This window comes from Chelonoidis abingdonii, chromosome 2 (genome assembly GCF_003597395.2).
Source record: "Chelonoidis abingdonii isolate Lonesome George chromosome 2, CheloAbing_2.0, whole genome shotgun sequence".
NCBI classification, from domain to species: Eukaryota; Metazoa; Chordata; order Testudines; family Testudinidae; genus Chelonoidis; species Chelonoidis abingdonii.
Genome location: NC_133770.1, coordinates 225621563 through 225644029, shown reverse-complemented (window position 1 = coordinate 225644029; position 22467 = coordinate 225621563). Strand labels below are relative to the sequence as shown.

General features: G+C 42.2%; 1 protein-coding gene across 3 annotated transcripts in view; it reads right to left on the bottom strand.

Annotated features, from left to right (window-relative positions):
• Positions 1 to 22467, bottom strand: part of SPIDR (scaffold protein involved in DNA repair) — a 373383-nt gene that overhangs the window by 89961 nt on the left and 260955 nt on the right. For all 3 annotated transcript variants that reach the window (XR_012655349.1, XM_075063011.1, XM_032800081.2), the window contains 2 exons: positions 10366 to 10576; positions 7894 to 8168 (listed from right to left, as the gene is read on the bottom strand). Coding sequence is in view for 2 of the 3 variants with exons in the window: in XM_075063011.1 (XP_074919112.1) it covers positions 7894 to 8168; positions 10366 to 10576 (486 nt within the window). In the remaining variant the exon portion in view is untranslated. The remainder of the gene's footprint in view (positions 1 to 7893; positions 8169 to 10365; positions 10577 to 22467) is intronic.

Here is a 22467-nt window from a genome sequence, read left to right as displayed (position 1 = left end):
GGGGTAAGTTTAAAAAAAAATAATAATAAAAAGGTGCCCTCTTAGGCGGGGGGTCCAATTCCCTGGCAGCAGGGGTCGTTGGAACACGAAGCAGAATGACCCGCACCCTTCCATCCCCTTCCCACAATGCCAAAATGGGACCAGGTGCTCTGTGGGATAGCTGCCCACAATGCACCACTCACAACAGCGCTGCAACTGGTGCAAGTGTGGACACACTGCAGCGCCGGCCGTACACAGCTGTACGAGTACAGCTGTAACTACCAGCGCTGCAAAACTGCCAGTGTAGCCACAGCCTGAGTGTTGTATGAGTTTCAGTGGGGGAGGGGGAGAGGATGAAGAAAGGAGTGATCACAATGTAGGTGGTGGTGAATACAGAATTGTGCATAATGGTAGTTCCATGAGAAACAGTGAGTAAGCTAGCAAAAATGCATGTATATAATAATGGGAAAACCACAGATTAGTAGGAATTCTACTGTTTCTTGAACAAAGTATTAATCTTCAGAGGGAGCTACTTTCTATCTGGGTACTTATAGGGCTGCCACCACTGTATGAAAAGCCGGACTAAGGCCAGGCATTCAGGGTGACGTGCAAGTGGGACGCCAGTAAACAATTCCGCCCCGGGGGCAGCTTCCCCTGATTTGCCAACTGGAGGTTCATCTACAGGGCCCAGCTCAACTGCATCCCACTGAACGGAGCCGTCCACCATGGGAATTGGGACAAGCGATGCAGGAAGTGCAGCTATACCAATGAGACACTACCTTATGTCCTGTGTAGCTGAAAGCCCCATTGGCATCTGCAACACGCCATCCAAGATTGCCTGGCCAGAGCCATCCCCCCACCCGTGGGGAAGGTGGCCTTAAACTCCACCATCCCCGGAACCGACAGCCATCTGCGACCAGACATCATCACCACCAATGTGGACTGGAAGATGATCATCATGGTGGACATCACAGCACCATTTGAGAACAGGACTCCGGCCTTCCACGATGTCCGAGCTTGAAAGGTAGAGAAATATGCCCCTCTGGCTGAAACCTTGAGAGCTAAGGTCAAGACACATGCACTGTTCCTTGAGAGCTAAGGTCCAGACATGTGCACTGATCATCGGAATCTTAGGCACATGGGACCCCAGTAATGAGTGAGTGCTGAGAGAATATGGAATCGGTCAATGCTACACTTGGCTGATGCAGCAACTCATGGTGCTGGAGGCCACCAGGTGGTCGAGAGACATCTACATAGAACACATCACTGGACATTGGCAATACCAGCAGGGATGAGCTGGATGCCAATGAGAAGCGCAGTCAGGAAAGTAACAAATACTTTCCTCATTGATTGTATTTTCTAAATGGACAATCAACCTAATTCTCAATTACTGAGGGACAATCTCCATTCATTGATATATTTTGCTTTCTACAACCAAATCTCCTTACAACTTTTCATGAGTGATGTATCCGAGTATTCGGATTCTAATATTTAAACTGTATTGTTAAATCTATTCACCTAAATTTGGATTATTGCTGATTATGTACTGTATGTATCATATGACTTTTAAAAACTAACTTTGTATTTGTGTATAATCTAAACACTAGACCCAGATGTAGAGACACTCTTTTCCCAACCTAATTATTTTTTAACATTAGGTTTAATAAAAATTTTAAATCTGAACACGCTGAGATGGAGCGTGATTCTTCTGAAGAACTAGTGAGTGACCAAAGGCTCCATCAGCCCCTCCCCACCCACATACATACCCATCACCCTCCTGCCCCCCTCCCCACACACAGTTGGACAGCTAGTAATTGTCATTTCTGATAATTTCCTTGCCAGAAGGATCAGTACCCTTTACACGTGTGCTTTTTACTGACCACCACCCGCGCGGGACTTTTCTTGTATACCAGCTAGTCTGCTACAGTTCTGACACAATACAGACACAAAAACAACTTCTTAACAAATCATTCCATCATTTTATTAGTTGTTATACCCAGTGGTGGATTTAAAAAGAATGGCAAAGTTTTTGTCCTCGTGCAACACATTTATTAGATAATACCTCTTTTACCCTCCACCTCACTGTTTACCTAACATAGAAATAAGATTCTGTGTTTAGCATTGAAAAATAAACTGTAATGTAAAATTAACAATGTCTACACATAAACCACTAGAGCAGCACAGCTACACCACTGCAGTTGCACTGCTTCAGTGAAGACACTACCTGTACCGATGGGAGGGGTTCTCGTGTCAGAATGGGTACTCCACTTCCCCAAGAGGCAGTAGCTAGGTTGACAGGAGAATTCTCCCATTGACTTAGTGCTGTCTACACTAGGCAATTAGGTTGGTTTAACTGTGATGCTTAGGGTGCGGATTTTTCACACCTCTGAGCAACAGTTATGCCAAGTTAATTTCCTAGTACAGATCATGCCAGACTGTTGTGAGGAAGTAGCACTGGAAGGAGCTGAAGTTCAATCGATCAAACTTTATAATCAGCACCTGGAAGGCAGCTTTTCAGGAGTGAGTTTGGGGAGGGATGTACAGGGAATTGATAGCATGAAATGTATTATAATTTAATGTCTCAGCCAGACAGTGAGATGCCAAAGCTGGACTCTCAAAAAGCAAACGGTCTCTTTCTTCTCTATTTCAAATCCCCATTGGTCAGTCAGTTGCTGTGATCAGGGCAATGCTTTCCTTGTAGAAGGTGCAAAGAAGGGTGGGGGAGGAGTGAACAATCCTACTGTGAAGGACACAAAGGCCTGGTTTACACTTAAAAATTCAAATCAACCCAACTACGTTGCTCAGGATTTCAAATGCCCTGAGCACCATAGTTAGGTCAACCTAATCCCCAGCATAGACATGGCTAGGTTGGTGGAAATATTCTTCCGTCAACCTAGCTACCGCCTCTCAGAGAGGGGATTTAATTACACTGACAGAAAACCCCACCCGTTGATGTAGGAAGGATCTGCATTACAGCATACAGTGGTGTAGATGCAGCACTGCAACTGTAATACTTGTACTATAGACATAACTCTACTCAGAGAAAGAAAGAAAAGCAGAAGCGAGTTATTAGTCCTTGAACTGCAGTGGATATGTTTTCTCAAACTGCTTAGGGAACTATTAAAAGCCTTCCAAGTAGCAATTAGACAACTTTACAAGAATATTAAAAGCACATATCTATGCTCACAAAAAGCAGCTGAAAAGAGGAAATCAGGGAAAATGTTCTAGTTTATGAATTGCAGTGAAGAGCCTTCAGTTACCTATTTCCTGTTTACTTCCCACTTGAAAAATTGTACCCCAGAAATCCAATGCAATTAAAAATCCATCATACATTTTAGAACACACTGTTGAGAAATGTTTTGTTGAAAAAAATGACTGGAATGCTGTAAACAGAATAAAGTCAGCCACAAAAGAAAACGTTTTGACAGATGCTAACATCTGTGAGCATGGATCTTTAAATGACTCTCCTTTCCATCTCAGATCTTCTTCACATTAAAAACATACTAATTTAAAAAAGGCCTTTTACACCTCAAGATGAGATTTCCCTTAAGTTAGACACTATGACTTACCTAAACACCACCAGAGATGCTAGAAATGTTAACTGTAGCATTTGATCCATAATGCAACTGTGTTTGCACTAAGACAAATTGGAATGAGAATGTCCTAAGACCGCAAGAGGGAAGAAGGGAAAGAAGAAAGATGATCCTGATAGAGTTTACAAATCAGTTTCAGAGGACTGGCGCACGTCACTAGATCCTTTCTACCTGGCATTACGTAGGCATACACTGTGTAGAAACTCACAACAACCTGCTAGGAAACAAACAATCCCAGCAGATATGGCTGTAGTTCTTTTGCTGCCCTAGTCAAAATGGAAATGTAGATTACCCCCATTCCCCTACTTATACACACAAACACTTGGCGTTCGCTAATTATTTGCTTCTCTGAGGTTCTGCTTGCATGGTGGAGTCAACCCTGGCTGCTTCTCAAGGCCCTGACAAGAAAAAGGTGACTAGAAAATACAAAACAGAGAGAGAGAATAAAAGGACTATTCATTACTGAAAGGAAAAAAGGGGTTACAAACTTTTTTTAAAAAAATTGTATACATTCTCAGAATAGAATGTTACTGTAAGCTAGAATTTTAACATTCAGGTGGGAAGTAGGTCAGGACATATCCCAAAAGAAGCGAATGGAAAATTCCTATATTCACACACAAAGATTTTAAAATGTGGATACACAGCCATAACTAGCACTGTTCTCTTTTAAAAAGTTACTAAGCTTCTCATCAATAGGCCACATCCTTTTTCCAACCCCAAATCTTTTGAGCTCTTGGATTGGGTAATTATCTAGTAACCTTTAAAACTTTGAGTACTGGTTACACTAACTACTACATATAATTCCTGTCTTTTAAGAATAAAACTGACCAACTACATTTTCCTGAACTCAAGTAGCCCACTCACAAGATCATACTGGCAAGAACAAAATCCAAATTATACACCGCTTGATACCACAAACACAAAATACAAGGCTGACTCAGCAAATCAGGCATCTCATCAGCAGAAGACTCCTTAACACAAAGGGTGTCTGTCTGTCCTTTTTTTTTTTCTGTTTTTTTGTATTCTCTTACCATTTAGGCTCTCTCCAAAAGAATTAAAGAGTTGAAAAGAGTAATGTTAGATGGAAAAGTTTTTGGCTTACACCTGTGCTCCACACTTTCTTCTAGGGATGGGCTGAATCCATTCAGGCAAACCACCCCATAATTCTCCAGATAGATGCCTCTAAGCAAAAGCAATTTCACTGAGAATCAACTTTACATGATTTGTAAAAGCTACTCTTTCACCAAGAGAGGAAAACAGCAGCAATATGCATGCCAGACAATAATGGGAAAGAAAAAGAATCATGGCAAGGCACATTTCTTCCTTTACCTGCTCGCTAAGCATGTATAGTACATGTTCAAGAGCAGTGCATTCCTGGAGGGAATGGCAAATATAGTGGTTTTTAAGTGTCCTGGAAAATGCCCAGAACCCCATATTTCATAGATTGATAGATGTTAGAGATGCAAAAGACCTATTAGGTCATCTAGTCCATTTGCCTACCAGTACAGGATTGCACTTTACTGTAGGTACAAATTATATAAGTACCTATGCAGTAGTTATATAAAGGTAGGTATTACAGTTTTTAGTACTTCATCCATTTACATTACACTAGCAACAGTTTTTGAAACTTTTCTTTAGAGAAAATTCCAAAATCCTCCACAATTTATAAATATTTTTGTAGAATTTAGGTGCCCAGAACTAAACACTATATTCCAGATGCAAATCCAGCACAACCAGGCAGACAACCAGGATTAACATCTCCTTGCTCCATATTTTATTTTCTGCTTCTTTTCATTTTACTGCCTTTTTTAAAAAAGTGTTTCTCTCTTGCAGTGACATTTAGATGCTATAACAATAAGAAAACTGTAAAACAATCTGTCAGAAACAGCTTAAATCAATAAACTGTAGCGCTGCCCTGATACTTAGTTCAAATTTTTGTATACAAATTAAAGATTTCTGGTCACTCATATTCTCTCATAAGCTATACATCTTGTTTCCATGACAAACGTTTTAGGTAAAGAATTGGTAGCTGGTTTAGGGGGTGGTAACTTGTGACAAGAAATGAAGGAGCTCATTAGCTTGGTGAGGAAGTGATGCAACCAGGTCACTTTTAAGATGATGAGCCTGAAAGTTTCTGATGTAGAAGGAAGTTTCTTATGGCTGATACAGGTCAGGATCACTTCTCAGCTGAAATGCTTTCAAAAATAATAAGGCATTATCAAAGGCTTAGTTTAACTACTGTATACGAGACAGCTTAGCTAAAGCTGTAGGGAGTATTTAGAAACCCAGAACCCTATGTTCTCTGCTTGTATAGCCATTCATCCAGTTCTGAACTGAGGGGTTTAATGTCCAAAGTCAAAAGGATCTATTTTTATTTCAAGTTTGAGGTAAAAATACAATCTGAGATTTGTGTGTGGTTTCACCCCACTCCTGTGAAGGTTGTAGACCAAAGACTATCTGGAATTGTGTTCATGGATGCAATTTTTTGTTTGTTTGTTTAAACACTGAAACTGAAAAGGAGGTGACGGAGTTAGGATTTTAGACCATAATCGAGCTAAATTATGGAGGGATAATAGCCACTCCATAGTTAAAATTGCAAATAGTTTTCCACCAGAAGCCCAATTTCAGCCCCTTCTTTAAAATCTACGAAGAAAGAAATATAGGCAGGTTGTTTTTTTGCCAATACAGAATTTTTCTATCATTTTTCTGTACTAGTGGGCACAAAGTGCATTCATTTAACACAGTTTTTAAACTGACTTCAGTTAAACCTGTGAAACTTGAGCATATGGATGAGCCCTTAGAACACTGGAATACTCATGACCCTGTTGAGGTTTGTTGAGTGGCTGATGATACAGTTTTAGTTCTGTGGGAAAAAATAAGCCTCTTAAGGGTTGTTGAGAAAGATTAGGGATCGACTGGCTTCTATAGAGCATCATAAGGCTTACAGAGAAATGAGAGTTGAAGAATTTCTATAAGTTTTTGAGGCTAGTGGGGTGCTCACAAGCCTTCTATCGCCTACAGGGGTGTGATTGGAAGTATCCTCAGTGAAGGCCCTAAGGCCTGAAGGGTCCCTCATGAGCCTCCTTCGGCTTCCCAGGGGGTCTGAGGCACTTATCCATGTACAGCGACACACTTATACAGCTCCAAAATTCTGCAGGGACTTCCTGAGGTCTTGAAAGGCATATACACTCAAAACTCTGATACATGCCTGCAACCTTAACATAACCTTAATAAAGTTTTTAGAAGGAGAACAAAATTTAATGTATTTGCTGTATAAAGTTTCAACTCAATATGATTTGAAAGTGCTAAGATATAAACCCCCCCAAAAGTGGGATTTAATAAAAATCATGGTGGTCATAATCACACACACTCATTTTATTTCATTCTTTTCCAATTCTGCTTTGCACTTTTAGAGTCAAAACAATGAGAACGAAAAGTTGCAGCAGTAGTCAGCATTGTTGGCATCAAGAGGGAATTGCATCTGGCACATCTTCTGCACTGGAAAGGTGAGATCCCATTGTGACTCTCCTACACTGCAGACACTAACAACATTCCATTTGCAAGAGACAAAGGAAGAAACAGAAGAAACTGAAAATGCTGGTCTAAGCCTCTAGATGTTGCAGGCCTTGTGTACACTGGAGATTTTTGCACGGATCCTGATGTAACTGTGCAGTACAAATAATTTTTCACACTAGTGTATTAAGGGTGAAATGCTGGTCCCATTGAAGTCAATGGAAGCTTTGCTACTGACTTCAATAGGGCCAGACTTCACCAGAGGGTTGCACTGGTGCAGCTACATCAGTGTAAAATCCTCATTTTAGACAAGCCCTCAGTTTCTCCACCTCTAAAATAAAGCTAATTTTTCTTTCCTGTTTCATAAGGGTGTTATAAGAGGATCAATTAATTATTTCTCAAGTGCTTTAAAGATTGAAATAGTTAGGTAACTATTAGGTAACAGAATTAGTAGCCGTACAGTGCAACTCATGTAATAATATAAGACATGGACATAATCATCACCTATTTTAAATTACCATCCAGTCACTCATTTTTTCAACTTTCTGCCAGTAGTTCTTGGTGCAGCAAAGGAATCTTAGGCAAGAGGTCAGGTCATCCCTTCCCTCAGGTAACATCAGTGGTGCTCTGCACCTGTGCCTATTAAGGAGGTGTAATATTATTACAACTAGAACACTAGGTCTTGCTTAATATATTTAGCCAGTGTTAGCTAAGGGCATCACAATGCCAGACCCAACTTCCCCTCTCTCTTTTGTTTCCCTAATATTATAACCCCACCAGACCAGTTTGCAAGTGTTTTATTACTCACCTAACATTTGGCAGATCCGAATTTAAGATTGGCGTTGCATAACGAATTGGGTTATTTCCTTGAAGCTGACATCTGAAACCCTCTCTTGAAGGCAGATAATACGCCCTTTGGACAACCACTTGTACCTGCACTTCCTTCCACCCCACTGCTCCCTGGCTTTCCACCACTTCTAGGAGAGAGTCATTTGGGACACTGAGTGCAAAGGAATGTAGTTTTGACTCAGGGTTGCTGTTAGTCTGTACAGTCTTTGGTGTAATCACATTGGTACAAGCAACCTGGTAAAAACAAAGGCATAAACTAAATTACTTTATGGACTATGAAACCACGTAGTGACACAAAGTAAAATTCAACAAGATTCACTATCAAAAAGCACTACAAGATAATTTGCAAAGTATTTAGTATATATAAACTGTAATTTCCACACATGGCCAGCTTTAATCTAAGATTTTAAATAAATGCACAAGAAACCCTACAGGTCAGCACACAGTGATCTCCTGTGTATAACTATTGCCTTGGATTAAACAAATTCTGTTCATGTGAGACAAGGGTCACAGTAGAGGGAAGAAAGAATTGGCATTAGTATTTATCACCATTTTATGTTTTACTTAATTCTTGGTAGTTCTAATTATTACTTGCTTCTAAATTGTAGCATTAGCCTTCAAAATTGACTCTACAATTTCTAAACTGAGAGAAAAATATAAGGGTGCATAGTTTTATGAAGCAATAATTCAGCTCTCAAATTGATGAACTACAGAGTTAAAGGAACCAGATTACTGATGAGGAAAACAGGAACCCTAATTTATTTCCCTATCTATTTCCATTCTTTCACTACATCTGAAAAAAGTAAGTTTATTTTGGAATAAAAAACCATGCTGTCTGCTGCTTCATCCCATATCAGTAACCACATTCATCCCATTTTAAACACCTGCATTTTCTTATAGCAAAATTGTTGTTTCCCTCAATCTCCCCTCTGCCATCCTTAATTTAAACCCCATTTTCAGAAAAACACTACATAAAATTAATCCCTACTAGCTGTCACTCGCTAGCATGAATGGATTTGTCCTGATACCATTCAAATTAATGCCAAACTCCCATTGACATCAGTACGACCAGGATGGTCTCCAAGAACACAGTGCAATTCAAAGGGCGCTTGTTACTAGAAATGGCTCACAGCCACTTAGGCTATGTCTACACTGGCAACTGAAGGACAAAACTTTTGTCTTTCAGAGGTGTTAAAAAAACGCCACTCCTTGGGGGTGGAAGTATTTTGTCGACAGGAGAGCCGACAAACAGTGGCTACACGGTGTGCCTTTTAGCCACACGGCTGTAGTGATACAGCCCTGTCACTAAAAGCTGCATAGTGTAGACTTGGCTGAGTCCTTGCTGATTCTGAATTTCTGCACTGATGTAGCTAAATCAAAGTACTTGCAACCAATACAAACTCCACTACAGATGCACTGCATCAGTGTATAAAGATATTTGCAGCTCTGCAGAGAAGCTATGCTGATACAAAAATATCCCATGTAAACAAGGTTGAAACAGTGAGCTTTTTAGTTGACATTTCAAAGAAAGTGTTTTTGGTTTTTTATAAGTTTGTTTGTTGGGTTTGGTATTGCAAAACCAAAACCAAGGATGGTTTGGATACAGGCCCCATTTTTTCCAAACCCTCCAAAGTGTAGGAGTGCGAGTAAATTATTCTGGTTTTGGCACATCTATAGTGGAAATAGGTTAAAAATGTGAAGTCAGCTTAGGCTTTGATTTGATATATCTAACGTTTTCATTCCCAGGCCTAAGAAGAGGGATCAGATATGATGGGAATGGTGAAAGCTTTGCAAGGGAGTCATCTGAAACTCTGGCCAAGATTTTCAAAAGCGACAAGTTATTTTTGGTGCCTCCATTTTTGGTTGTCCAACAAAATACTTTAAAGGGGTCTGATTTTCAGAAAGTGCTAGACATTCACTATCAGCCAGGCCTTTTAAAAGTGTCTTAAGTTGGGCATCCACAGTTGAGGTACCCACAACCACTAGACATTTTTAAAATCTTGACCTTATTTCTATTAAAGGCAATTGTTGCTGTTTTAAAGAAAGGACACAAGAGGAAGGGGAAGAAGGCTCAAAGATGGGAGTATAGAAAGGAAACATCCAAGTTTATTAAGAAAATAGTAATTATTTAAAATAAGACTGGGTACTGAGCTCCAAAGAATAAAATCCGAAGCTGTCGTAATGTCACCAATATTATTCAGCGCAGTAGTGAGCCACAACAAAATAATCTCACAGCAGTTCAGCATTTGGCTGGTCAAAAGTCTCTACTTGTAAAATATTATTAAAACAAACAGCACATCATATTACTCAGTTTTGGCCAAATAGGAGGGCAAGAGAGCACCTCAGTATTTCAATATTTATGTTATAATTTCCAAGTATCTAGTCACCAAATTATTACAAAGTGCTAAACTTCAAACAAAATGAACCTTACCTGATTAACTGCAGATTCCTGGGGCAGACTGTCTCTGAGGTCATTTAATCTGAATATTTGTGCCAAAGATATAACATTCCTTCTAATATGCAACTTCTCTGGACAACGTGTCCTATCTTTCACTTCTGCGTGATCTTTGAGAAGAATCTTCTGACTAAAATATGTATTCATGATAACAGGGACATTTTCATTATGGAGAAGGAGCTTTTGCCTGGAAAAAAGAAGTAAGAATCAAATATTAAATTATTTTTTAAAAATTATGTCACCAATACCCTATTTTAAAAACTTCTTCCATGTGTCTTTCTTCCTGTGTGTGTGTGTGTCTGTCTCTCTTGCGCTTTTACTGCGATATACTGCATAGTATCTTGACTCAAATTTATTTTCTTCCTGCTTGATGTTATTGATCTTGTAAAACTTCCTTCCCAACCCTACTCCTGATCACTAGTATTTTGACTCCTCTTGCTTTAGTAGATCTCCAAACAGTTTCACATATAACAATTTTTCTGCTAGTTGACTGAGGTAACAGCTGGAAAAAATCTATAACCTCAGAGTAATTCAATACCAAACATGTTCTGATGTTGATATTTGCTCCTACATGCACATATCATAGTCTTATGTTTGGAGACGGGTATATTTGTACTCAAAGAATGCAAGTCTGTTGAAGCCAGTTAACAAAAACAACCACTAATCTAATTTTCTAGTGCTTGTCAAAAAAAAATAAAATGAAATCAATTTGGTGCATTTATTGAAAGCTATGTTTTTTCCCCAGTTAGATTAGTATCACTTGGGAGTAAAACAAGGCCTCCTTCTTGGCAGCAAAGATGCAGCTGACCCGAGTTCAGATGCAACCTCAGGACTCTAGTTCCCCAGGCTACTGCAGAACCACTGTGTTTCGTTTGCTTCATGTCCTTGTCTTCACATCTGGGATTAAGGACTACAGCATTATGGCAAAAATAAAACAAGGTGAATAATTCCTCTAAAATATTTGTTTCATATTATCATAGATACTGTTTCATTCCACCTCCCCAGACTTCTTAATTTGTTCTTTCTATTCATTACCCAGGGTGAGAAACTCTACAGCTCACTCATACAGTGGCCATGATAAATTAGACGGTGATGGGATCATCATTCTACATTCACTCTTTGATATAACAGGGCATGCTTTCTTTTTAAGCAATGCCAGCAGCTTGGGTACTTGGAATCTACAGGGTGAATATCGATGAGTTTGACTCAATTTCCTTTGTAGATGGAATGGGAAAATATGGCAATTCACCTTGTCTCCAGGGGTCACTTGCATTCAGTATTAAGAAAACAATTCAGAAATAAATAGAAATCTACATTGGCATGCAATAAAACAAACATTATAATAAAATAGCGCACTATCAAATAAAATAATAACTATTATTATTAATAAGGTTTCTATTTATGCATCCTCTTCTTTATGACTAGGAGTGGAAAGTTAAAATTTATGAGGGAAACAGTCCTCAGATAGAACAAAGGGGAAAAGAGCAGTCTTGTGGTTAAGGTCTAGAATTCAGGAAATCTAAATTCAATTCCCAGCTCTGCATGACCCTCAGTAAGTCATGCAAGTACTCTGTGAAAAGGGGACAGTACCTAATCGACAAGGGTGTTGTGAAGATAAATCCACAAATGTTAAGAAAGAGCACAGATGCTTTGGGTGGGAGAGCATACATAAATAAGATAAATGTGCGTTAGAGTATTCCAAAATTGGTTTTGATTTGCCCAGGTTGAGTGTTTTTGGTACTACTACTTAATGCATATACATTGCAAATTATCTGCTTTTTCAGCGCTTTTTAAATGAGCAGTTGGAGAGAAGATAGTCTGTGGTGTGCATGTTCACTGAATTAGAGATGTCTTTATAAAATATTCCAAGATGTGTGCAGTAGGAACTTACCTCATTCAGATGTCCTATCTTTAATAATCCAAAATGCTGAAAAGCTGATATGCCCAGCACATGAAGACTTTAATAATTTGAAGTACAAGTTCAATGAGGCAGAATTTCACAGGAACTCTTGTCTCATGGAGTAAGGTACACACTGAACAAGGTGCGTGTGTGTGTGTGGGGGGGGGGGGGGCGGTGATCAGAAGCCTTTACCAAATTCATTATGTATCTCACATGGGACAGGGCATTGCCTCATTCACTGTTCAATTGTACAAAAATGACTTTCATGGATGCATCTGGTACAACCAAAGTAGTTTGTTGTAATTAGGATGAACAGATAGATACCTGGACGTAGGAAAACACGGATACTGTGAAAAATACATGATCATATAATTAAAGAATAGTTCATAAAACACTCACAGAAAGGGGTGAAGTAATGGTATCACATTCAACTCTCTCTTTGGCATGCCCTGACTCTGGCATACTTAGGCCTGGTCTACACTATGCGTTTAAATCGAATTTAGTAGCGTTAAACCGATTTATCCCTGCACCCATCCACACAATGAGGCCCTTTATATCGATATAAAAGGCTCTTTAAACCGGTTTCTGTACTCCTCCCCGATGAGAGAAGTAGCGCTGAAATCGGTATTGCCATGTCAGATAAGGGTTAATGTGGCCGCAAATCGACGGTATTGGCCTCCGGGCGGTATCCCACAGTGCACCACTGTGACTGCTCTGGAAAGCAATCTGAACTCGGATACACTGGCCAGGTAGACAGGAAAAGCCCCGCAAACTTTGGAATTTCATTTCCTGTTTGGCCAGCGTGGAGAGCTCACCAGCACAGGTGACCACGCAGAGCTCATCAGCACAGGTAACAATGCAAGTCTCCTGAGAATAAAAAAAGAGCTCCAGCATGGACCGCACGGGAGGTACTGGATCTGATCGCTGTATGGGGAGAGGATTCCGTGCTAACAGAACTCCGTTCCAAAAGACGAAATGAAAAAAACATTTGAAAAATTTCCAAGGCCATGATGGAGAAAGGCCACACAGGGACTCAGTACAAGTGCCATGTGAAAGTTAAGGAGCTCAGACAAGCCCTACCAGAAAACCAAAGCGAAGCAAAACGGAAGGTCCGGGCAGGGCCGAAAACATGCGCTTCTACGCTGAGCTGCATGCAATTCTAGGGGGTCCGCCACACCACCCCACCCCTGTCCGTGGATTTCGAGGTGGGGGTAATCTCAGCCATGGCTGAGGATTCTGCAGATGGGAAAGATGAGGAGGAGGAAGAGGAGACGAGCTTGCAGAGAGCACACAGCACTCCATTTTCCCCAACAGCCAGGAGCTTTTTCTCACCCTGACGGAATTACCTCTCCCCAGCCCTCCCAAGCCAGTAGCACCAGACAATGAAGCCATGGAAGCGACCTCTGGTGAGTGTACCTTTGTAAATATAAACATGGTTTAAAAGCAAGTTTTTTAATGATTGATTTGCCTGAGGACTTGGGATGCATTCGCGGCCAGTACAGTTAACTGGAAAAGTCTGTTAACATGTCTGGGGATGGAGCGGAAATCCTCCAGGACATCTCCATGAAGCTCTCCTGGAGGTACTCCAAAAGCCTTTGCAGAAGGTTTCTGGGCAGGCAGCCTTATTCCGTTCTCCAATGGTAGACACTTGACCACCATGCATGTAGCAAGTAATCTAGTATCATTGCATGACAAAGCCTAGCTGCGTATGGTCCCGGTGATTGCTGGCATTCAAGCAACATCCGTTCTTTTATCTCGCTGTGTTATCCTCAGGAGAGTGATATCGTTTCATGGTAACCTGGTTGAAATTCAGGAATTTAATTAAGGGGACAGAGATGGCCATTCCTACTGGCTGTTTGCCTGTGCCTTAAAAGAAATCCTTCCTTGCAGGTAGCCAAGCAGGGGAGGGGAGGGGGGAATGGCGCTGAGCTTTTTCGCGTTTGGATAGCAGGGATCTTCCCTGCTACCAGCCATGCGGTGTGGGGGGAAAGGGGGTGTTTAGCAGTGAACTTCGCACAATACCTCCAGCCACGGTGAGGGGAGGGGTAAAGCGATCATCCCAGAGAATTGGATGGGGGTGGTGGTTTCTGCTGCTGCATGTTAACAGGAAAGAAGCAGCACTGAACGGGATTTGCTTGGTATTTGGGAAAGGAGGGCACTGTGTATATGAAGGCTGCAGAAGCCGAAAGACAATGGCTTACCATGGACGCATGCAAGCTGAATTCTGCTGCCCAGACCTGCGTCTGTGAGATCTCTAACACCAGAGCCGCAGGCACTCAATATTAAGATGCAAAATGTGACCTTGTAGTGAAATCACATGTGCTATGTAAGGTGAATAGTGTTGTTCACCGTGAAAGAGTATAACCATTGTTCTGTAAAATGTATCTTTTTAAATACTTCTCTCTCTTTTTTTCCCTCCCTCATGCAGCTGCAAATTTTTCAAGCCTCCCTACTCCATCCCGAAGGCTATCTCAGATAAGGCAGTGGAAAAAAAAAAGACGCGAGACAAAATGTTCTCGGAAATCATGGAAGTGACCTGCAATGAAAGAGCTCATCTGAATGAGTGGAAGGACGTGGTATCAAATTACAGGAAAGATGCCAGTGAACGTGAGGACAGGAGGACCAACGTGAGGATAAGACGGACCAACGTGAGGAGAGGTGGGACGCTCGAGATGAGTGAGGTGGCGGCAGAAAGATCAGAGGTGTAGGCAGGAAGATCAGCGTGGCGGGATGCAACACTGGGGCTGCTGCGTGATCAAACTGACATCCTCCGACGTCTGGTGGAGCTTCAGGAACAGCAGCAGGGTCACAGAGTGCCGCTGCAGCCCCTGTGTAACCACCTCACCATGTTCCATATCTTCCTCACCCAGATGTGTAAGAACGTGTGGGGGAAGGCTTCGTGCACCCGCCCCTCCACCCCCGTGGACAAGCCCAACCAAAAGGCTGTCGTTTACTTTGAAATATTTTTAGCGGCCTTTTCCTTCCCTCCTATCCTCCTCGCAAACCACACCCGGGATACCTTGTCAGTTCTCTCCTCTTTTTATAATGACTTTTTAATAAAGAATACATGATTTTTTAAACGATAGTAACTTTATTTCCTTAAGCAAGCTGTAATCGAAGGGGGAGGGTGGATTGCTTACAGGGAATAAGTCAATCAAGGTGGGGGGGTTCATCAAGGGAAAACAACACAACAGTCAACTGTACCCTAGCCCGTGATGAAACTCGTTTTCAAAGCTTCTCTGATGCGCACCATTTTTCCTGATGTGCTCTTCTATCGCCCTGGTGTCTGGCTGCATGTAATCAGCGGCCAGGTGATTTGCCTCAGCCTCCCACCCCGCCATAAAGGTCTCCCCCTTACTCTCACAGAGATTGTGGAGCACACAGCAAGCAGCAATAAAAATGGGACATTGGTTGGCTGAGGTCTGAGCGAGTCAGTAATGTGCGCCAGCGCGCGCCTTTAAATGGCCAAATGCACATTCTACCACCATTCTGCACTTGCTCAGCCTGTAGTTGAACAGCTCCTGACTACTGTCCAGGCTGCCTGTGTATGGCTTCATGAGCCATGGCATCAAGGGGTAGGCTGGGTCCCCAGGATAACTACAGGCATTTCAACATCCCCAACTGTTATTTTCTGGTCTGGGAGTAATTCCCTTGCTGCAGCAGTTAAACAGAGTAGTGTTCCTGAAGACGCGAGCGTCATGAACCCTTCCTGGCCATCCCACGTGTGATGTTGTGTGAAAACGTCCCTTGTGATCCACCAGTGCTTGCAGCACCACTGAAAAGTACCCCTTGCGGTTTACGTACTGGGTGCCCTGGTGCTCCGGTGCCAAGATAGGGATATGGGTTCCATCTATCACCCCACCACAGTTAGGGATCCCATTGCAGCAAAGCCATCCACTATGACCTGCACATTTCCCAGAGTCACAACCTTTCGTAGCAGCAGCTTAATGATTGCTTTGGCTACTTGCATCACAGCAGCCCCCACAGTAGATTTCCCACTCCAAAACTGATTCCCGATGACCGGTAGCTGTCTGGCGTTACAAGCTTCCAGAGGGCTATTGTCACTCGGTTCTCAACTGTGAGGGCTGCTCTCATCTTGGTATTCTGGTGTTTCAGAGCAGAGGAAAGCAAGTCACAAAGTTCCATGAAAGTGCCCTTATGCATGCGAAAGTTTCGCAGCCACTGCGAATCATCCCAAATCTGCAAAACTATGCGGTCCCACCAGTCTGTACTTGCTTCCCGGGCCCAAAATTGGCATTCAGTGGTTAGAACCTGCCCCATTACCAGCAGGATCTCCAAAGCACAGGGGCCCGCGGTTTGAGAAAATTCTGTGTCCATGTCCTCATCACTCTCGTCGCCACGCTGCCGTAGCCACCTCCTCCTCCCCTGGCTTTGCAGGTCCTGGTTCAGCACAGACTGCACGAGAATGCGCGAGGTGTTTACAACATCCAAAATTGCGTTCTTGATCTGAGCAGGGTCCATGCTTGCTGTGCTATGGCGTTTGCACAGTTCACCCAGGAAAAAAGGTGAGAAACAGTTGTCTGCTGCTTTCACTGAGGGAGGGGTGAGGCTGTACCCAGAACCACCCGCGACAATGTTTTTTTGCCCCATCAGGCACTGGGATCTCAACCCAGAATTCCAATGGGCGGGGGAGACTGCGAGAACTATGAGATAGCTACGGGATAGCTACCCACAGTGCAACGCTCCGGAAATCGACGCTAGCCTTGGTACATGGACGCACACCGCCGAATTAATGTGCTTAGAGAGGCCGTGTGCACTCAACTTTATACAATCTGTTTTACAAAACCGGTTTATGTAAAATCAGAATAATCCTGTAGTGTAGACATACCCTTAGCTGCACAATTTTACAGAGACTTCTTAAATGGAGTTGCTTTACATACACACACACACTCTTTTAAAAAACATGCCTTATTTTGTCAGTCACTTTTACTTCTCCTGAGTTATTTACACTGCTCTGCTGATCTATGAACAGAATACAATACTTATGGTTCAAAGGGCACAATCACTAAAATGTGCTTTAACCTTTTAAAAATAGTTCCACTTTGGGTTAATATTTCTTATGCCTGGTAAATCTGAAGAAAAATAATAGATTACAGATTACATTTCCAAACCACTGTACAAACATTAATATATATCTTTGGAACAAGACGTCTGGGAACTGAATCACATTATTACTCCCATTTTACAGCTGAAACACCAAGAGGTGAGATGATTTGCAGAAATCCCACAAAGGAAAAAATCTACTCTAGGATAAAAAGGTGTGTATTTAAAATGTAATAGTTAACATGCGATGGATTTTAAAACATGATAGCTGTCATTTAAAGAAAAAAAAACACCTTTTGTCTTACTAGTATAGACAAGCCCATAAAGAAACTGAGCCAGAACGAAAATTAGAACTCAATAATTTCAAACTCATAGCCTCTTGCTTAGTTCTCAAACCTACTTGGTCTCACTTGAAAGTCCAGTTAGCTATCTTTTTTACTTTTGTTTTGTTTTTTAGTATCCAGTTATGGTTATTGTGTAAAGAAAAAAATTAGCCACACTGAACATACTCATAAAGGCATTAAACTTGGCATGTGCAGGACAAACACAAAATATTGCACATGCATAAGAAGGCCAAGTTACATTAGGTGTAAGATTTCTTGATTTTTGTACGTATAAAAACTCAACCACACAATTCTTGACATAGCAGTAACATTTACTTTATTCAATAATTTCCCTATTTTGTTTTACTCCCAAGGGCATTCTGCACCAAACAGTTAAAAAATTTGTGCACAATATTTAAAAAATCTGCAAGTTTTATTTGTCAAGAAATAAATATAGAGGCTCCAGCATGACAGTGGGGAGCATAGGCCACTGGCTTCACAAAGGTGGGAGATCACCTTGCAGCCTCCCCAGCCTGGGGACACAGACTCAGTGGATAGGCTGCACCTAACCCTGACACAGCATAAGGCCTGGACCTGTCCCAGAAACATCCTGGGGGCCCTGCCCCTCTGCGACAGGCACACCAGGGGTGGGGCAGACAGGCTCAAACAGACAGGATCCAAGAGTGGAGGGGCTCAGTGTGAGGGGATCCAGGTGTAGGGTGAGAGGATTCCATGTGGAACAATCTGGGCGCAGACAGCTCAGTTTGGGGTCTAGGTGTTGGGGGATTTGGACACACAGAGGCTCATTGGGGGGTTTCCAGGTGCAGGGGCAATGGGACACTACACGGACTTCCAGGTGAAGGTGGTTGGGGCTCAATGGAGGGGTCTGAGTCTGGGGGTCTCAACAGGGAGGCCTAGGTGCTGAAGGAATGGGGCTTGGTGGGGTAGGGGTCTGGGTATAGCTAGCTGGCGGTCAGTGGCATAGGGGTCTGGATGTGGAGGCTCAGGGTGGTGCAAGGGGTGGGGCTTGTCAGGGGGTGGGTTTCAGTACAGGAAGCTCAGTGGGGGGGGCTCTGGGGACAGGGGTTGGAGTCTGGAGGCAGGGGATCTGGGTGCAGGGGGCTGCTGATGCAGGGGTTGAGATTCATTGAGGTGGGATTTGGGTATAGAGGGCTGAAGGGTTCTGGGTGTAAGGGGTGAGGCTTGGCAGGGGGTGTCTGGGTATGGGAGGTCTGGATGCACTGGAGCTCCCCATACAGTGACCCCTCCCCCCACAGCTGAGGAGCAATGGGGGCAGGCAGCAGGGGAGGATGCTGAGCTTCTGTAGCAGGGGAAGGTTTCTGGGGGTGGGTTTAATACAGCCCCAGGCACTCCTTGCAGGGGAAGAGGAAGTCCCATTCTCTCCTGCCTCCAGCCCAGCCGGGACTAGCAGCTGATCCCAGCTCATGGTAGGAGCCACTGGCTGGAGTGTCCCCAGCCCTTCAGTGATTTACCTCTCTGCCAGCTGCTCCAGGTGTCTGAAATGATGTACCAGCGCAGCTAGGGAGTGATGCGTGACTGCTCTTGCAGCTTCCCTGTCAGAAAGCCATTTTTCTGTGGGGAAGCGAAGAAATCTGCAGGGGACATGAAATCTGCACATGCGCCATGGCGCATAATTCCCCCAGGAGTATTTGTTTATAACTAGTAAAATAATGTAGCACCCTTTGCAAAAAGACTGATTTTTTTTTAAAGGTATATATTTTAAATCCTCTTTCATCTTAAAATGAGTTATAAATAGGATGCATTTTAAAAAAAATCTGAATGTGAGCACTCAGAAGTGCCAATTTGACAACATTAGAGACTGAATTCCTCTATTTATCAATAGAAAGTTACAGCACAGAAAGCAACTATAAGGTTCATCACAATGCCCTGCTACCATGCCTGAACTCTGACCTGGAAGGACATTTAGCAGGTAAGTAGCTGAGTCTCTACAGACATTCAGTCCTTAAACTCTTGACTGAGATAGCTAACAAGGGTGACAATCAATGAGATTATGATGGTAACTCATTTTAGTTACTCATGGCCACCAAATAGTTGTCTTCTGATGATAACTTTTGGTATTACTGATCTGGTCTGTGTTCAAATTGGTGACCTACATATGAATGTCTATTTTCCAGCACAAATCTGATGAGCTATCTACAGGGGTGGCTTCAGGCATCAGCACGCCAAGCGCGTGCCTAGGGCAGCAAGCCACAAGGGGCGCTCTGCTGGTCACCACGAGGGTGGCAAGCAGGTTACCTTTGGTGGTATGCCTGCGGAGGGTCTGCTGATCCCACGGCTTCCGCGGACCTCCTGCAGGCATGCCGCCAAATCCGCAGGACCAGGGACCTCTCGCAGGCAAGCCGCCGAAGGCAGCCTGCCTGCCGTGCTTGGGGCTGCAAAATACCTAGAGCCGCCCCTGGCTATCTAGCTCCCAGATTTTATACACACAGGTGGTTATTGCACCATGCATCCTAATAGATACAGTTTCAAATATATCGTATATTACATATATTTGAAAATGAACATGCTAATGATGCATAGTAATCTTATCCCCACTTCAGTTTAATAAGACAACTGTGATCTGATTAGATTTATAGATCTATGGGGATAAAAATGCATTACTTATTTACTTTCTGAAACAAAAAAAAATCCACAATTTGTCAAGAACCTCAAAACAATTCATTCCATAGATATACTTGAGTACACCCTTGAAGAGGATTTTAGAATCTACTTTCCTGACACTGCTGTGTTCAAAATACAAGTAAACAGGAAACATTTTAAACCCAGGTATTTTTTACGTCACCAATGTCAGAAGAACACTTGCTTGATCTAGCCATCTCATTCTCTAAAAACACTGACGTGGGTAGCAAACCATCTCAGGAAGGCTGAGGTTTAGGGTTTTGTTTTTATTTTCCTACAGCACAGAAATCTGATCAACTTTAAATTAAGGTTGATAGGCTTCACTGACACACATTACTTGAATAGTGTTGTTTTGCTACATCTATGCCTTCCGTCCTCTGATTACTTTCATTACCACTAACAGTTCATTCATCTTTCATAAAAGCATTAGAGGAGTAATGTCACAAATTAAGGGTATGCCTGCATTTCCACATGAAAATCTATTTTCAGGTATAAAAGTAGTTCATCCCCTACCTACAACATTTACTTACTGAATATATACATCTTATTTTTTTTTTTTTGGATATGTATACTTGCATGGAGGCCTAGTGATTACTCCCACACTCTGTGTTGAACCAGCAGTCATTTTTCATATGCGGTTGGGTGCACAGTTAGGCACCTCCCTCTGGAACAGTGGTTCTCAAACTAGGGCCGTTGCTTGTTCAGAGAAAGCCCCTGGCAGGCGGGGCAGGTCTGTTTACTTGCCGTGTCCGCAGGTTCGACCGATTGTGGCTCCCCTTGCTGCTCCAGGCCAATGGGAGCTGCAGGAAGCGGCGCAGGTCGAGAACCCCTGCTCTAGAAGAGACAAGCATGTTTCCCAAAGGCACTGATGTGAAATTTTTCTTGACCAATTAAAAATTGAGGTTTTTGTGACCTAAGATGGGCATGTGCCCATTTCTGTTTTCAGGTATCAGAACATACCTAGAATAAAATCTCTTTTCAGGAAGAGATGCTGCAACCAGAATTATTAAATTCAAATAAATTCTCAAAGCTGGCAAGTCAGAATAATATCTCTGGGCTTTATATCCCCATTGTATAATGCTGAGAGCCCTCCCTTAGCAACAGAAGCAATCAGTGAAAAACACCCCTCATCGCCTTTTGATGGCAAGGTTCTCTGAGGTGATATAGGCAAACTAACTATTTGCTTTAAAACCTTTTAAAAATCTGAAGAATTTTGCTTCGTCTGTGAACAGGGCTTGGAATCCTTCTGCTTCAGCTGATAAGGAGGCTAAACAATCCAACTTTAAGTGCAGTGGGCACCTAAGAATCCAGACTTAGAAGCTTGCCTTTGATAATATTTACCATGAGGTTTTGGGGATATGTCTGCATTTCCTAATAGTCTCTGGGGCAGCTCCATTCCTTTCATTCTGACACAGCCCATAGGATACTGAGTGATCTTTGTACTGAGGGTTCTTCTCATTAGGCTCTCCTAGAGTGCTGTCCTCTGCAGTTCCAATTTTTACACATGCTTACTCATGCTCAGATGTACCTTACTTCACATGAAGGTCTACTGAGTCTTCATTCTGAGTAAAAATGGCAGAATCAGACCCACAGACAGCAACCCAGCAAACTTTCCTCCCAAACTTCAAAAAAAACAATGTGAAGGATTATTTTTAAGAGGAAAGAAAACTAATTTTTAAGATTTTCAACAATCTTAACAGATGTATTGTAATATGAAGCATTTCCTAAACTGCGACAGACTCTCTTCCAATTTTCTTCTCTCTTTTTAAATTAGGAAAAATCAATGCTTTAACTGTGCCTTTGTTAGGTTTAAACTGTTACTTTCACATTGTGAGAAAAAATACTGCCCCAAACAATCACTTATATAAAAACTGAAAGTATAGAAAAGAGAGCTCATGTACCCTAAAAAAAATGTCTGCAGTGAACTTTATGCTTCTTCTTTACTCAGCAAAGTGTATTTAAAATGTGTGCTGTCAGTATTCTACTTACTCACTGAGTGCCTGTAAAATTTAAATTAATGTAGATCAACCTGAGCAAAAAACATTCTAAGGTACTTCATAATGATCTGGAGCAGAGACTTTGAACTTTTATAGTATGGATCACCATTAGAGTGAGTGTATCTTGCAGATC